General features: G+C 37.1%; 1 protein-coding gene across 4 annotated transcripts in view; it reads left to right on the plus strand.

Annotated features, from left to right (window-relative positions):
- Positions 1-10,765, plus strand: part of ZDHHC14 (zinc finger DHHC-type palmitoyltransferase 14) — a 100,860-nt gene extending 90,095 nt beyond the window's left edge. For 2 of the 4 annotated variants that reach the window (XM_071740660.1, XM_071740661.1), the window contains exons 8-9: positions 741-843; positions 9,518-10,765. In XM_071740660.1, coding sequence (XP_071596761.1) covers positions 741-843; positions 9,518-9,919 — 505 coding nt within the window. In that variant the 3' untranslated portion in view covers positions 9,920-10,765. The remainder of the gene's footprint in view (positions 1-740; positions 844-9,517) is intronic. The other 2 variants (XM_071740662.1, XM_071740664.1) reach the window with 1 other exon arrangement.
- The last annotated feature ends 5,923 nt before the right edge of the window (positions 10,766-16,688 follow it).

The raw sequence follows: 16,688 nt of genomic DNA on the forward strand, positions 1-16,688 counted from the left end.
TTCCTTCCTTCCTTCCTTCCTTCCTTCCTTCCTTCCTTCCTTCCTTCCTTCCTTCCTTCCTTCCTTCCTTCCTTCCTTCCTTCCTTCCTTCCTTCCTTCCTTCCTTCCTTCCTTCCTTCCTTCCTCCCTTCCTCCCTTCCTCCCTTCCTCCCTTCCTCCCTTCCTCCCTTCCTCCCTTCCTCCCTTCCTCCCTTCCTCCCTTCCTCCCTTCCTCCCTTCCTCCCTTCCTCCCTTCCTCCCTTCCTCCCTTCCTTCCTCCCTTCCTCCCTTCCTCCCTTCCTCCCTTCCTCCCTTCCTCCCTTCCTCCCTTCCTCCCTTCCTCCCTTCCTCCCTTCCTCCCTTCCTCCCTTCCTCCCTCCCTCCCTCCCTCCCTCCCTCCCTCCCTCCCTTCTTCCAACAGATTCAGAGTGCACTAGTCTTTTTTGTAATGTATTTTTAGACCTGTACTTTTGTAATTATTGTTTTTGTGATGTCTGCGGGTCAGCTTCAACAATCTTTTGTCTATGATGAAAATCCAGAAAAGTAGCAGTAGCCTACATGCCAGGTAGTATTACAAGAAAACCATGACCATTTTGATGAGTAGAAATGAAGTCTTGCCATAAAAAGGTACATTTGAAGGTATTGGTGAGGTATTAAGGTGCTGTCTGATAGAGATTTTTTCACTTTCTTTTTATTGAGAGGAGGTTGCTATTGCTCAGACTTATCTCTTACCCTTTTTCTTTATGTTGATTATCCCATAGCTTAATTGACAGAAGAGGATTTATACAACCAGATACACCGCAATTAGCAGGACCATCAAATGGCATTACTATGTATGGGGCCACACAATCTCAGAGCAACATGGTAGGAATCATCCCATAGTGTTGTTCATCAAGATTCCTGTGAATGTTTTCCTTCTCCACTTTCATGTGAACTAATCAAGTAATAACTAACTGGATACAGCTGACACTCTGGGTGGAATGACTTGTTTATTAAGAGTAAAGAAAAAAAACAAAAACAAGGCTCTTTTTAATGTATATTTCACACAGTGTAATAGTTATTGTTCATGGATTCTAAAAAAAAAGAGAGGCTTTTCTACACATCATTTATTGAATATATTGACATTTTGACTTGTACTGTTGACACCTGCTGTGTTTTGAACTGGAATATTCAAGTGTCATGGACTTGCTCTGGTTCATCATTTTTCAGCTAACATTTTATATGGCACTTTCTTCATACTCTTATTTCCTTCTTTGCTTGTACACTACTGTTTCGCGTATACTTACGTGTTTTAAAAAGCAAAGATGAACAAAGAGGAGTTTTTAGGGGAGAAGTGTGTTGAAGAAAGAGCAGGAGGACACTGAACTTCAAATGAACAAAAAATGGCAACTGGATTGTTACAACAAAAGCTTCTTAAACGTCTTTGAAACTGTGCCAATAGTTTTTACTTAATTTTTTTGCTGGTAGCATTGGCTATCGTAACAGAAGATACCATTTCCAGTGCCAAGAAGAAGAGAATAACTGGAAAGGCAAGCATCTTACCTATGTGCCTGTTTCTGAATTGTTAACCACATATCATAGAATCACACAATGGTTTGGGTTGGAAGGGACCTTAAAGATCATCTAGTTCCAAGCCACCTGCATGGGCAGAGACACCTCCCACTAGATCAGGTTGATCAAAGCCCCATCCAACCTGGCCTTGAACAATTCAAGGGAGGGGGCAGCCACAACTTCCCTGGACAACCAGGTCCAGTGTCTCCCCACCCTAACACTAAAGAATTTCTTTCTAATGTCTAACCTAAATCTACCTTCTCCAGTTTAAAGCCATTACTCTTTGTCCGATTGCTACATGCCCTTGTAAAATATCTTCATATTTCTTGGGTTCTAAGACTTTGGTCAAAGCCATGAGTTAATGACACCTTCCCTCTACTAAAACAAGAAGAGGCCACAAGGCCTTCTCACAGAATTCAGCCTTTCTTTTGAACAAAAAGAAAAGACTTATACTTCTCAGACAGATGAGTTTTAAACTGGTATAAAAATTTGCTGTAGTTCCTAATCTGTCTGTATTTATTACTTTCAGGATTAAATAGAAGATTTGTTATTCTCCTTAATGAGAAAATATATTGGAGACACAGCATTAACTCTGAATCTTCTGTGAGGTGCATTGTGCAGAACAATATAATGGTCTGTGCAAATTTTACTCAAAAAATATTTAACTCTGAAAAGAGAAAAAGAGTTTGAAAAGAAAGAAAAGAGAGAGAGATAACAGTCATTAGAAATAGCTTGAGTTCTTTCAAGCATTACTCAAGTTTTCTTATTTTTGAGGCTCATTGACCGACAATAAGATCCCTGATATTAAATTATCCTAACATTATAAGAATTATACTTGCATTGTAAGGATGTGCTAAAATTATTACTAGATACTAATGAGAAAATCTTGTGCCAGTTTGATATAAAATTTACTAAATTGGTCTCTGGAAATGGTGAAATTTGTTATGGTATTACTTTCAGTCCAACAGGTAGCTGTTATAATTTTAGAGTGTAATACCCTTAAATATGCACATTTTTCAATAATTTGAACTTGCATCCCAGAGCATCACACTGCTGAAGTTAGGAAAGGCTTGGGTTCTTTAACAGTAATCAGAGTCACTTGGAAATGTGTGGCTTTCATTTCTGAAGATGATCTCCGAAATGCTTGAAAAATGTAGTCGGCTGTGTTTAGTGTGGAGGACTAACTTGTTAAGACTTTGAGCCATTTTTGATCCATTTTTCTCAGGGTATTACTGTAGGTCTGTATCCAAGACCAGTTGGCTTCTAGTGGCAGCTGGTTATCAGCATTAAAATTTCTCCCTTAAGTTTCATTGCAAACTGTTAAAGACCTGCCTAGTTTTCCAGTTTCTCTAGCATTATTTTCTCTTCCCTGTTTAAAATCTTGCATTCTTTCCTGAGTTGTTTGAAGCATAAGAAATTCATTTCCTGCTGGCAGCAGTGCAGTGGGGCATAACTTGGTCTCTGATCTACTCATGCTGCATGTTTCCTTTTTTCTGTTTTTGTGCTTCTGAGTAGAATGTCTATTTTCAGATTCCAGTCACTCTTATCTCATAAAAGAGCAAACAAAAAAATAATTTCTTCATTACTTATTTAAGATCTCAAACTTTCTCCTTTTTCTACCCTATTAATTCACCTTACTGCTAGCCTAGTTGTTTTCAACCATTCTGTTTAGTTACCATATTTCCTGTTCTGATTGACAATTAGACAGGAGTAATAAAGTAAAACTTCATGAGTCTGCTTAAACCTCTATCCTGTGAAGTGACCCTTAGTACTTTTCCAGGCTTTACAGCAGCTCTTTCTCTCAGCTGTCCTCCTAGTATCCCATCTTAGATTCTCCTGAGGAAGTTTTTGAACAGGAGCACTCTGGAAACACCAACCATGGACTTGTTCTCCCCTGAAAAAAACACTGAAACTTCTTGAGTGAAAGGCAGCAGGGTACACTTTATGACAGAGGTAGAACAAGGCATTTGGCTTTTGGGTTTGTGGGGTTTTTTTGGGTATTTTTTTTGGTTGTTCTTAGGGGAGGAAGCTCTGCAAAATTCCATAGAATCCCTCTTGCTATAAGTTCAGATGCAAACATCAAAATACCCTTTGGTGATTGATGGTTTAAATAGTAGACTACCTCAAGCCCAGGACCCCAGTGGAAGCAAAACAGTAGAGGGAAGGTCTTTGGAAGGAAAGGTTTCCCTTTTACTTCATATTCTCACTGACAAAGGTTAAACAAATGATGGAATATGATTCAGTCCTCCCTTCTGGAAGGTTGCATATCTCTTGGGGGAAAAAAAAAAAGCAGGCATAAAATGAAAAACACTTTCTTGGAGCTGAGGCAAGTGGGCCACAAATATCTGGCTAATTTGAAGGTGATGTATCTGCAGCTTGTATTATTATGGTTTCAGAAAAGTACAGGAAAAGTTAAATTCCTTAACTTAAGGGTATGTTTAGATACCAGTCCATACTTTTTAAGTGGCAGTTTAGCCATTGATGCAGCATCAGAGAAAAATTCACTTTGTTAGCAAGTTTAACTCTTTTGAGTACAGGAAATCATTTATTAGAAATCTAAGTGTGTTCTAATACAGTTTTATGGTGTGTCTCCCTGGATCTTATTCTAAGACACACTTTATCTTCTACATTGATTTGTCATGCCTAGATGTTACACTGCTTAATCCATGTAGTGTGCTGCAAAATCTCTCCTGTCCATTGATATTTAAGGAAGATTTTAATGAGCATCTTCTGTCACTCTTGTCTTCTCTTATTCCTTCCCTCTTACTTTTTCTTCCCTTCCCTTCCCTCCCCTCAAATCTTTTATTCAGTGACTTGTGTCTTTCTAAATAGAATTCTTGTACCTCACCCAACTAACCTTTGACTGTTCTTTAAATCTCTCTAGATTGCTTAGTAATATATTTTACTTCAATTTATTTTAATGTCGTTAAGCATAACATCACTTTTGCATTTAACCTCAAAACAAATATCAGGCTATGTTTATATTTGCCACTTGTTTTCTGTGCAATACATTGTCTTATTCAGGATATCTTTTCTGGGACTCTATCACAGCTTTTGTGGTAATTTTGCCTTTGAGACTTTAAATATTTCATGTAGCAGATACTCTGCTCATGCTAGTGACTCAGTTTTTCACAATCTAAGAAAGTCAGGGGTTTTGCTATAGTCAGTGCTTCATAGGCTCATGATAAGATTTTATTTTGTTAAGATCTTTATAAAAGAGCTTTTTCTCCTGTTCTCTTCTGATTACCTCATTTATTTAATAGGAGCTGAAGTTTTGTTTACTTTTTTGAAGGCTGGAAGCACAGAATAATTTTTCTTCTGGTCCGTTCCCAGGGTTTTTAATCTCTTTTTCAATATAATTTAAAATTAATCTGGTAAATTCATTAGCCAGCTACTTAGTATCCTTATCCAAATGACAAGCAAGGTCACTTGGAGCTTAATGATCTGTAGATCTGAAATCTCTGAAGTATTTCCCTATTACTGTTCATTGCTGATTATTTTTTACAAGCTGTTCAGTAGTTTGATTGTCCCATTATCTCTCTTCTCATTGTTAAGAATTATTTCTTTTTCTCACGGAACACAGTATCTTACCCAATTTGAAATAATAATTTTGTCTGCATCTTATTATTTCTTTCTCTTTCATTCATGGTTTATTTTCTTTGTATTACGAAAAATAATTTCACCATAAGCCTATCAGCTACCATTACCAGGATCTGCATTTCTGTAGTACTTCGCTTTCTCTTAAAAACATGGACTGATTCTTGGGTTTTGGTACAGGGTCTTTTATTCTTTAGTAATCTGCTATGAAGAAACATCAAAAGTATTCCACTCCATGAGCTTGTTTTTAGAGGAATTAGTTTGCTTTATTTTTCTATGCTGTCTCTAGAAATTCTCTAATGCCTTATAAAGTGATAGGTTTTACTTCTGTCTGCCTCTGTGTCAGGACAAGTTTGTTTTTAAGAATTTGGTTGTACTCCTGGATTTTGGGCCTTGCTTCCTCAGTGTTCAGATAGTTCCTTGTGTGACAAATTCCCTTCTCTTCAGCTCTTCCTTTCTCACACATGCCACTGAAAATTGTAAAACCATAATAGTGCACATGCAGCTTTTGTTACCAGTGAGACATGCAGCAAAGTCCTCTTTCTGGTGTTCATATCAGTATTTCTAGCACAGGTTTGGAAGCAAGAATCCAGCTTATCCAGGAAACATAAATTGTGACCATCCTAGCATGGTTTCTCCTTTGCTTTTCATATTCTCATCATTAGGATTATCTATTTCTACCACCACATTGAAAAGATCAGGAAGAATAGGAGCCTCACTTGGCTGGGAGATTTCTGAGTGTGTTTCCTTTTATATTTACTGTGATACTTCACAAATATAGTTTATCATTGCCCAAAATGGAACTTAATACACTTATCAAGCCATCATTACTACAGTCAAGGTTGACAAAGAATTTTCATTAAAACATTCAGCGCCGTAAGTCACATCTGAACTTTTTGTTGTTAGTATTTTATTCTGAGATGCTGAGATAACTTTACCCAGCCTTCTTTTATCTGTCTTCTGAGATCTGTAACAATTCTTTAATGTTACCAGTATTTAGAAAATTTTTAACGAAGTTAAATCAAATTATATAATCTCTAGCTTTGGCATTAGAAATGTGAAAAATATATTGCCATGTACAACAACTATGTTAACATGTATGTTTTGTTTAGCTTAGAAAAGAACAGATTTTCTTCAGAAAAAAATTTAAAATATTGTTTCTTAGTTGTTTGTATTTATTAATTGTGAAATAAACACAATTTTAGGGTTTGCCTTATTTGCTTTAATTTGTGCCTTTTTATTGTGAAAATATTTACAGAGATGGCTAAAAATTTCTGTGCACATATACAGTTGTACTTCTGTATTTTTAGAACTTATTAAACTTGTCTTACCTTTAGAATCTGCTGTTCCTCTGCAACAGTGGAAATCTAAGTGGAAAATAAAATCAGTAAATATAAATAAGAAGGTCCTGGTTGAATAATATCTAGAGTAGCTTTTTAGCTTTGTAGATTTCAGTACTGGCTTCCTTTTTGTTATAATCATAGGCTTTTAAAATTTCATTTGAAGTGCTGCTATTGAATAATGAATGTGATTAATAGCTGTTAAGGCTTTTGGCCTTAAATTTGATTTATTTAAGAGGGAAATACAGAATCAGGGGAAAACCACCATGGCGACCCTGTAAACAAATCTGATTTCCTTCTTTAGGTTTTTTTTTGGCCGTTTAGACTAAAGAATAGTCTACATATTAAGTATGTGGTGTTTTTTTCAGATGTTTTTTGAGAGCTTCACTGAACACTTCTACATTTTCTAGTATAAACCCCACTCTAGTTCACTTTTGAAAGCCGTTTACAGTCTGTATCTTCCTAAGATACTTCATGTTGATCATTGTTAAACAGAACAAAAAAGAAAACCTGAAATGTATCTGAGTAAAAGGAGGGGCTTTAGGGAATGGCAAATGCATGGAAAATGAAGAGGAGATATACAGCACCTGGAGAAGTCTATAACACTTAAATGGAGCTTTATGAGGCTACTTTTATCTTTTCAGTATTGATGCAGCTTAAATGCACTACAGTTCAGTAAGAAGAAAATAAATTCAAACTGTACAATCAGTTCAAGTAAATTACCTTCAGCTAATTTAAAATTGTGTGCTTGTATTGCCTGGAACACAATGATTTCTTTTTGAAGATCAGAGCTGAAGCTTCACTAAAGCAGTAAGTCAGCTGCTATAACATTATTTGTTTTCAAAGTACCCCAGTGCTTATAGGCATTTCTTTTATTATTTAACATACTCTTCTGCTACCTGCTTCTGGGAAAAGATAGATTTTTTTGGTCTTTTTGAAATGTGAACATTCTGTTAACAGATTGTTAATGTCTGCATAGTAAGGTTGCTTGAAGGGTTATAGTTTAATAGAAAAGAGCAGTTGTGAAAAGAGTATATTAATCAAGAGTGAGTTATTCACACTGAGTTATTAATTGAAACCTTGACTTTAAAAGAAGCTGACAGTGTTCCTCTTAGTAAGGTACTTAGGCAGAGTTTTGGCTTTAAGCATGTGAGTAATCCCCCTGAAATGATACAGATACACTTCATGATTTGGCTGGGGCCGCTCATCATTTTGGAGGGAAAAAAATTACTTGCAATGTAGATGAACTCAATTTATGTAACAGGAAGCCAGTGCATTCATCTTTCTGAAAGCGTAAGTGCTGGAAAATACATAACTGAATAAGGATTAGATTTATGCCTTTAAAAAAGGAATTGGTCCTAAGCAGCTTAGATGTGGTCAGAGTAGATAGGTAGCATTTTATAAAAGTAGTGTACTTGCATAGCTTCTGAACATCACCTGTGTGTATCCATCATTAAGCTATTTGGTGGTGGAATTGGAGGACCCAAAAATATCAGATGAAGCATAGAGTAGAAGAAACAAAAGACTTTCCATGAGTTTGCATAGAGTATATCACAGTGGCTTATTCAACTCAAACGGGCATTTTAAGGAACTGCTGTAATGTTAATAGCAATAGTTATGATTGGTGGTATCTTGAAGGGATGTTGAATTTGTAATATTTTTCAGTAATTTGATGTACATTGAAGAAGTCAGTCTTAAAACTGGAAAACTTGCTTCAGCAGAATCCTTAAAATATCAACAGTGACTAGGCATGCCTTCTCTCTGGATATGGTTTTTTTATTCTGCTTGCTTGCTTCCAGATTTTCCTTGCTGTATTGGATTTATAGTTGTATGAGTTGACTGTAGTGTTTCTTTTGCACAGCAGAACAGTAGTATAGCAAATGAATCTAACAGGATTTTGAAAATCTGCAGATGCTGTAACTGATCTGGCTATGAATTAAATATAGATTGTCCTTGGAAGCTCTCAGAAATCATGTCAGTTTGTGTTAAAGAAACTTAATTTGGCAGAAGACCCACTTCCCACTTAGCTAGCTGGACCTTATTGAAACTCCTACCTGTGTTGTCATCTCCAGGAATGAATGATAATTTTGCATAAACAGTTCTTAGGAATAATGTAGAGCCAAGAGTGTTCCTGGAAATGCTTGCTGAGCTTAGCTGGATTTATATAATGCTTAATTTGGCTTGTTATTGTGAAAGTGCTTGCCAGAAACCTTCTTGGTTTCTACCTTGATTCTTCACATTGTGAAGATTCAATTAATTGAGAAACAGCATGAAAATAATCGAGTTGATATCAGATGAATGCAATCAGTACTGCCTAATGTCTACACATCCTCTGGAGTACTCAGTATAGTATAATATATTCTAATATATTCTATAGAGTGCCTCATTATGTGTTAAATTGGGAGAGAAGGAAATTTCTGCTCATAGAGATTGTATTTCCAGCTATATCTTCATAAAACCACCTGCATCAAAGAGATTCTTGTTCTGGAAAACTTTTGTAGCACCTTAATTTTCCTACATGTGAAAACCAACTTGAAAAAGACGTATGGTATTTTTGAACATGGAAACATGCTTTGATTATGCCTTTGAACATCTCTCTGAACTGCTCTCCCCTGTAGGCTAAAATGAGTAGTGTGGAAGGGAATTCCACACTAAAATCTCCCTTGGAGAGAGGTTTTGAGGTGCCTGATGCAGTTCATTACACATAGATTGTGCAGCGAGGCTTCAGATACAAAGAAGCCACGTATTTTAATTACAGTATTCTCAAAATACCTTTTTTGGAGGCTACCCAAACTCTTAAGTGAAACTGTAAATGTTTATCTGAATTTACCTTAATAGTAAATCACAGCACTGGATCAGTTGTGCATGTTGGGTTTTTTTACCTCTGGGCAGCATGCAATGGGATTTTTGGGTGGCTAACCATGGAATGATACTAATGGCTTTCTTTTTTCTCTTCACATCCCATTCTTTTTCATACCCTTTTATCCATATCCTCCCTTTTTTTCTGTTTTGTTTGCCTTATATGGTTTTGACACCCTTCCATTCTACAGTGTGACCAAGATCAGTGCATTCAGAGCACTAAATTCGTTTTGCAGGCTGCTGCCACCCCCCTACTACAGAGTGAGCCAAGCATAAATAGTGAAGAGCTACCTTTACCAGGAAAGACTTCTATCAGTGGGCCTTGTGCAACCCTCACTCTAGGGCAACCAACACCACCATCTTCTATGCCAAATCTCACATCAGATACAGGTTTGACAGACATGATACCATTAAAAGATGAACACGAAGGTCATCAGTTTCTCACTCCTGAAGAAGCTCCGTCACCCCCTGGGATGCTGCCAAGTGGAAGTCCTATTACACACAGCCATACAATGCACGTCCTGAGTCTAGCCAGCCAGGATTCATTGCATGAAGACTCAGTACGTGGTCTTGTGAAGCTTAGCTCAGTTTGAACAACTTTTTTCAACATTGCACTGTTTCTTGGTGTCTCTACAAATCTCTTCCTAACAGGAATGACACTGCAGTACCACTGTAAGACTCCTAACATGCCTATAGTGGGAACTTGATCACGTAATGGAGTCTACTAAGACAAGTTATTTTTTCAATGGAGCCATGGCATTTTTTTGACCAGGTTATTAGTGCTTGTGCTTTGATGGTGACTGCATTTTCTTTTTAAGCAAGACCAGAAACAGTCAAAAATCCTGTTTCCTGAAACTTGGGTACAACAAGCTGGAAGTCAGCCTGTGACAAACACCATGTACAGTATAAAAGAAAGGTTCTTGGATGTAAGTGTCATGCTCTGTGTTCTATGCTCTTGTAATACACACTTGTTAAGGCTTACCACATTTGTGGCCAGAATGATTGCACTTACATGTTATGCTACTAATATTTGAGATAGAAAATTACCATTCCATTTGTTAATTCAAAAGAAAAAAGGTAAAAAACCACTGCAGATATGGATTTGCATGCCACGCTACAGTATGTGTTACAGTGGTGTTGGTATTAAGAGAAAGTGCTGCTTTTTTATTTGTGACTTTCAAAGTGCTGTTTCATTTAAAGACAGTGCAACAAACAAGTTAACGGACTATACTATTTTTTCAGTTTATTAAAGTTTATTTTAAATTAATCATTGGTGCCTAGAAGATGGAGAAATACTGGTTTGATCATGTTGCATATCATTTAATCTTCTGTTTAAGTGTTTAGATTGAGATATTGTGTTGTGCCATACCACAAGATTCTTCCACTCCCTAATGTGATACAATTACCTGTGGACTTCCAATAAAATGACATCCTCTATATTCTTGGATATGTGTACAGTTATCCTTGCACAGCTTTCCTGGGGAAAGAGGGGGATATGATGATTTAATGACACGGCTTATAAAGACCCAACTGGAATATGTTTACATCATGAAGCCATGGAGGAAGAGCTGGTTACAATTTGGATTGCTTCAGCATCTTTTATGATTTTCTTTGAGATGTGTACTTGTTCCCATAGGAAATTTTTGTTTGGAAGCAGTCGAGTTAGCCTCTTCTTGGATTGTAATTCTCTGTTCCTTATCACATGGCTGAAGGATGAGTGGCTTAAGATTCAAGATTAAGACAATATAGGAAAGTAACTTCAAGTGGTTAACAATATACTGCAGCTGCCCTCAGCCACCATCCTTAATTTGTATTTGTTCTTGAATATTTTAAATGAAAATGTTCATTTCATATAATTCTTCTGTGCTTTTTGTTTGTTAGTTTTTAAGTAAAGCACAACGAAAAGGTTAAGATTTTTGTAATTTTTTTTTGTGGTAGCTGAAGGGAACCTTAGTTCATCTGAGAAAGTTTAATAGCTTTAATATTGTATTTACCATGCTTTTTAAGAACCTGGATTCTTCTTTTCTCAGGACAAACTAAGTGCAGAATGTGCTTTATCTGGTATTTCTGCAGCGTCAAAGTGTTCACTAGTTAAGAAATGTGTATTGTTCTGTATTGTTTACCATGGCCATTGACAGATACCAAGCTAAAAGCTGTTTGGTTTTACTTCTGGTTTTGAAATTGTGGACAATCAGCCTGCAGAAAATCCATCACCCATGCTATTAAAGCATCAGACAAGATACTGGCAACACCCTTATTCCTCTTAAGATTTCATAAGCAATCTGTTTCTATAATTGATGATGCTCGCTTTGACCTAATTCAGTGTGTAGAACATAGCAACAATTTCTATCACTGCCATAACAGGTGCACCAAAGAGCCTCTGGCAGGCAAGTCTGTCCCAGCTACTGGAATCATTCTCCCAGTATTTTCCTGAAGCTGGGACAGTCTTGTTTCCAAACTGTAGTGACGGACATATCCCATTTGCCTGGTCTCCCAGTCAGCCCCACGTATTGGACCTTATGTCTGTGTCTGCTCTTGAAGAAGTCAGTAATGCTCAGCATCCTGATTTCATCTTTCCCTGATGTGGCTTCTCCTGTACTGAAGCCATGAACATCTGCATTGAAGCAGATAATGGACTGAGGGCAGGAGAGAGTCAGTAAAGAATCCCAGCTTTGACTTTGTAAACCAGAACTTGACTGATCACTGTGTCTTAGTGTCTGTGGGTAGCTAACTGCGGATGCATTACTCACTACATAGAAGGACAAGTCAAATATTTTTAACATGATATCAAAACTTTCCACTTGAAGCAGTAATGATGAGGACCACTATTTTAAGGAATTTGTTCTTATATGCCGAAATATACCCATGGGATTTTATACTTCCAGGAACACCAACTTTGTGACAACACTTATATGTCATTTGTATGCCACTACACCAGGGAGTAGTGCAGAAAGCTTCACATCAGCTCTGTACAGGATTAAATTAGTGTCAGTTATAACATGGAACAGAAGGAAGGACAGGATTCGAGTCTTGATGCTGTTTTCCTTGTGCTCAAGCTTTTCATCGTCATTTTAAAAAATCTGTTTTGTTTATATTGAGCTGTAAGAATTCCCTAACAAATGGGAAAGAGATGTGCTGCTTCAAACACTAGTTAACTAATGCTAGTGTAACTAATGCTAGTTACATACTTGTTCAAGTGACATTTGTTTCTTTTTGGTTTAAGATGACAGCTTTTTTTTTTTTTTTTTTTTTTTTTTTAACATGCTCTCTATGTTTCTAAGTTTGGCATCTGAGAATAAATGGAATACTTTGACTTTGTCTGTCTATATGTTTGTTTCACCCTTGGTTTACGGCTGCTTCCCTTCCCGTCTCAGTCTCTTTTAAATGGTGACTTCTCACACCTCCTGACACCGCTGCCTTGCGAGGACACCTGCTGGAAGATTTCGGAACTAAGTCTATTAGCCACATGGTGTGGTAATTGCACTTTGACAGCTGGCAGGGATTTAGCAGCAGGTTGATGGAAGAGGTGCCTCTGGCAGGGTTTTGGGGCCATTCCCCTCACCTCCACCACAGCTGTCCTCAGTCAGGGGCACTCCCTTCGTTGGAACTTGCATCTACATCTGGGATGAATCTGCAACGAAACTTCATCACCTGCTCTACAGATTTTTTCTTCATTTGAACTGTGATTACAGAGCATGCGCACCAGGGATCCAAATTATAATCCGAGTGAATACTGCTCAGGGTTTTTTCTGTTGTTTCTTTGGGTTTTTTTTTCCTTTGAAAATTAGTATGCTAGTATTAAATAGTACTTCCCATGTTCATCTTGTTTATAATTGTAGAATCAAAATGAAAGTTGTTATTTTCAGAAAAGCAAATATTTTTTGTAAAAATCTAAAATCTTTAAATGTGTGTAAAATTGTTAGTTTATCTGAGAAAAAATTACTTTTCTTTTTTTTAATAACATTTTTCACTCCTAGATGTTTATATAATGTGGTTGTAGAATGAAATGCCATGTTTCATTATATGGTTTTAAAGGCTGTTTATTCTTCTGATTTCTCAAAGACTTTCTATTTAAAAGGAAATTTTATTTTCATATTAATTTAACAGTAAGGTGGTAAGTGCCAAAATACTACTGTATTTTTGTATTATGTTGGATCCACTATCAAATCTCATCTATGTTAACTGATGATACAGATAGATGCATTTCTGCCTAAAATGGCTAATTATTAATTAAAAAGTTGATGCTAGAGAGTAATCCTAGAAGAAGCAGCAAACTGATCTCTTAAACCCAAAGACCTGTGGGTTGGCAGCATGTGCTACAAGGGAGATGACCAACTTGTGATATTGTAGATTTTGTATTTGTTTAAATCTCTATAGCAAGTATAATAGTTCAGTGTAAGTAAATTATTGCTTAATGTTCAAAATACTGAATGAAGAAGCATCTCTGCAGAGCTAACAAAATTGAGCTTCTGCTTGTCTTTTAGTTACCAAAATCAATATAGCTTGAAGGTGAACTCAGTAATGTTATAGAGGTATCCGGTTGTTACTTGAGGTCTTTTCTGGTTTAATTTATGTGACAGAACTGTCATCATGTATGTGTTGATTTTTCTCTTCCCTTCTTACCAGCCGTGGTGCCCTGAAGACTGAAATGGTGCGTTTGGCCATCCTGAGCGTGTTTTAAAAATCGGTTTCTGCCAGTGTGATTTTGCTTTAAGGGCTGAAGTGGAATGTGGTGCTGTACTTAACGCAGTTTAAAATATTCTTAGGCCCAAAATATGAATGGAATGTGTTCCAGACAGCTGCATATAGATTTAGTTCATTTAAACCAGAACTGTCCTAGTTTTCAGGATCCATCTGGGTCAGGGCTTCCTGGTTTTGCTTGTCTGCCCGCAAAGGCATTGCTGTTGACATCTCGAGTGCTCTGCCTGGACTGCCAAAAGACTGGTGGGATTAAGGGAGGCATTTAAACCTGTGTAAATCTAGATTAGATCTGAGCTGATGCAGCAGTTCAGTTCCATCACAGAAGGCAACTCTCTGTTAACATTTAACTATAGAATTTGAAATTTCAACGCAGACAACGCAAGGTGGGGAGGAGAACAACTTTTGATTGTTATGAAGAGAGAAAATAGTTTTTCTAAGGCAGGTCAGAGGGGACAAGAATAAGAAGATAAAAGGGAGAAGGCTGAGTGAAAGCCAAACAGAAAAGATTAGCAGGTGGCCTGGATGAAAAGAGGAATTACCTGTAAGCTGTGGATGGAGAGGGAGGGTGTATAAACAGAAAAGCCCCATGGGAAGAGGGGTGGTGGTGGTGTAAGAAAAGGGACAGCTCTCAGTATTTATTAAACAAAAAAATTTTTTAATAGTTTCTCACTGGCATTTAAAATTTTTTTGTGAAAAAATTTCTTTTAAATAATTCTGGAAAAAATTAAGAAGAATAGGGTCAAACTCTGAGGGGAAGCAAAAGTAACTGTAGGAAGATGGTGAGAAAAATGGAAGGAGGTGATCTGCTCTCAAGCTCCTCTTCCCTAACATCTTTTCCTACTTCTGCTTTGAAAGTATATCTTTCAAATACAAAAAACAGGTGAAATCTTGGTCCCTTTGAAGTCGATGGGAAACTTCAGACACTGACCGTACTAAAAGTGGTAATTGCTTTAGCATTTTTACTTCCATACTGATAACTGTTTTAGCATTCTATATTTCCATAACAGAAGTGCCATTGCACTGGGAAAATGAATGGTTCTGTTTTCTTGGTGATGCCTTTGTAAAATTTGCACACCTTTAAGTGTTTTCCTAAGCAGTAGTCTTGTTAATTGGACATGAAACCTGGAGTTCAGAGTTTCTGTGACTAGTGTGCATATGGGAATTAAGGCTACAGGCTAGATAAACTTTGTGGTTTGCAAACCAAAGCGACCTGTCCCACAGAGATCTATTTACTTCGCAGTATAAACTGAAGTCAGTTCCACTGGCAACAAAATGTTAATGCCAGTGTTACTCTGATATTTTTTATGCCCTCCACAACTTCAGCTATATTGTCTTTTCTGAAAACTAAAAAAAAAAAACCCAACAAAAACTAAGCTTAACTCCATTATAGTTTAAGTCTTCGCAAATGTGAAGCTGGTGACAGCAGCTGGGAGTTAGCTGTGTGCATTGATTTACAGAAAGGACGTGGATGGACCAAGAACAACTTGGCCCAATAAACTGTGGTGTGAGGAGAAGCCATGGAGCCTTTCTTTGGCTCCTCTTGAAAGCACCACATATATTTGAGAAAAGGATGTGAATTTAGCAGGCTCAAGAGTGCCTGGCTTTGGTTTGTGCTCTTGTCCATGGCAATCTGCAGGGATCCGGCTGCGCTGGGGACTGCCAGTTCCGAGGGGGAAGATGAGGTGGACTATTTGAGGCATTGTACTTGTTAGGGAATTAACTTCAAAGAACTGTGGAAACTTCAGACAAGGTGGTAGCACTGTAGTTAACACAGTGTTTGTGGGAAGGGTGTGTGTAAATGATTCCTCTTGTGTTTGTGTTCCCTAAGCGTGAGGTTTTTGCTGGCAAAGGTGTCAGAGCCTCCTGAGCTCTTTTCCTGAGTCTCCTACACTGCCAGGAGAGAGTGCACTAGTGCACAGTGGGTTCACACAGTTTGTCACCAGAAAAGTTCATTCCTCTGTTAAAAAAATGTAGTTACTCTATATTTTTGCAGATGAAGCAGAACTTTGTTGCAATAAACAGAAAGTTGGTTATAGAATTTCTGATTTATCTGCCCTGCTACGTGCCCTGTCGTAGTGCAGCAGTTTGATTGTAGTTATTGGCAGGAATATGAAGAACAGAATTCCTGGCAGAAACCACAGCTAGACAAGCTCTCTTTTCTTTCATTTTTTTAACAAAGTATTAAGTTTCCTTCTAGGTAGGTCACAGAAAATTAAAAGCATACTCAGTAGTGCTGACTAACCAGATAAGTTTCTAGCACGCTGAAAATACCTTATATTTTTGTGTATTTGGTTTTTTTTCCTAAATTGAAAGGAAAAACAAGGTTCTGAAAAGTTTCCACCGATCTGAAAACTTCTGGAATATTATGGTGTTTAATCCTTGACTAAATAGTATGTTTTTATATTTAGTATTTAATTTATTACCTGTATGACTTTTCCTTTCTATTGAAATATTAAAAGAATATCTGAGTCATACTCAGATATGTTGTTTTCATATGTGCAACATGCAACATTTATCTTTTATTATAGTTCTGTTTGAAGAAGAAAAGGTTAAATTCTTTATTCCGTAATTACACGAATAATGGCTGTTTCTAATATTCTTGTCTAACTCTTCTTTTTCCTCTCATATCAAAGATTAAAATCCTCTTCCATACCTAAACTG

This window comes from Heliangelus exortis, chromosome 3, assembly GCF_036169615.1.
Source record: "Heliangelus exortis chromosome 3, bHelExo1.hap1, whole genome shotgun sequence".
NCBI lineage: Eukaryota > Metazoa > Chordata > Aves > Apodiformes > Trochilidae > Heliangelus > Heliangelus exortis.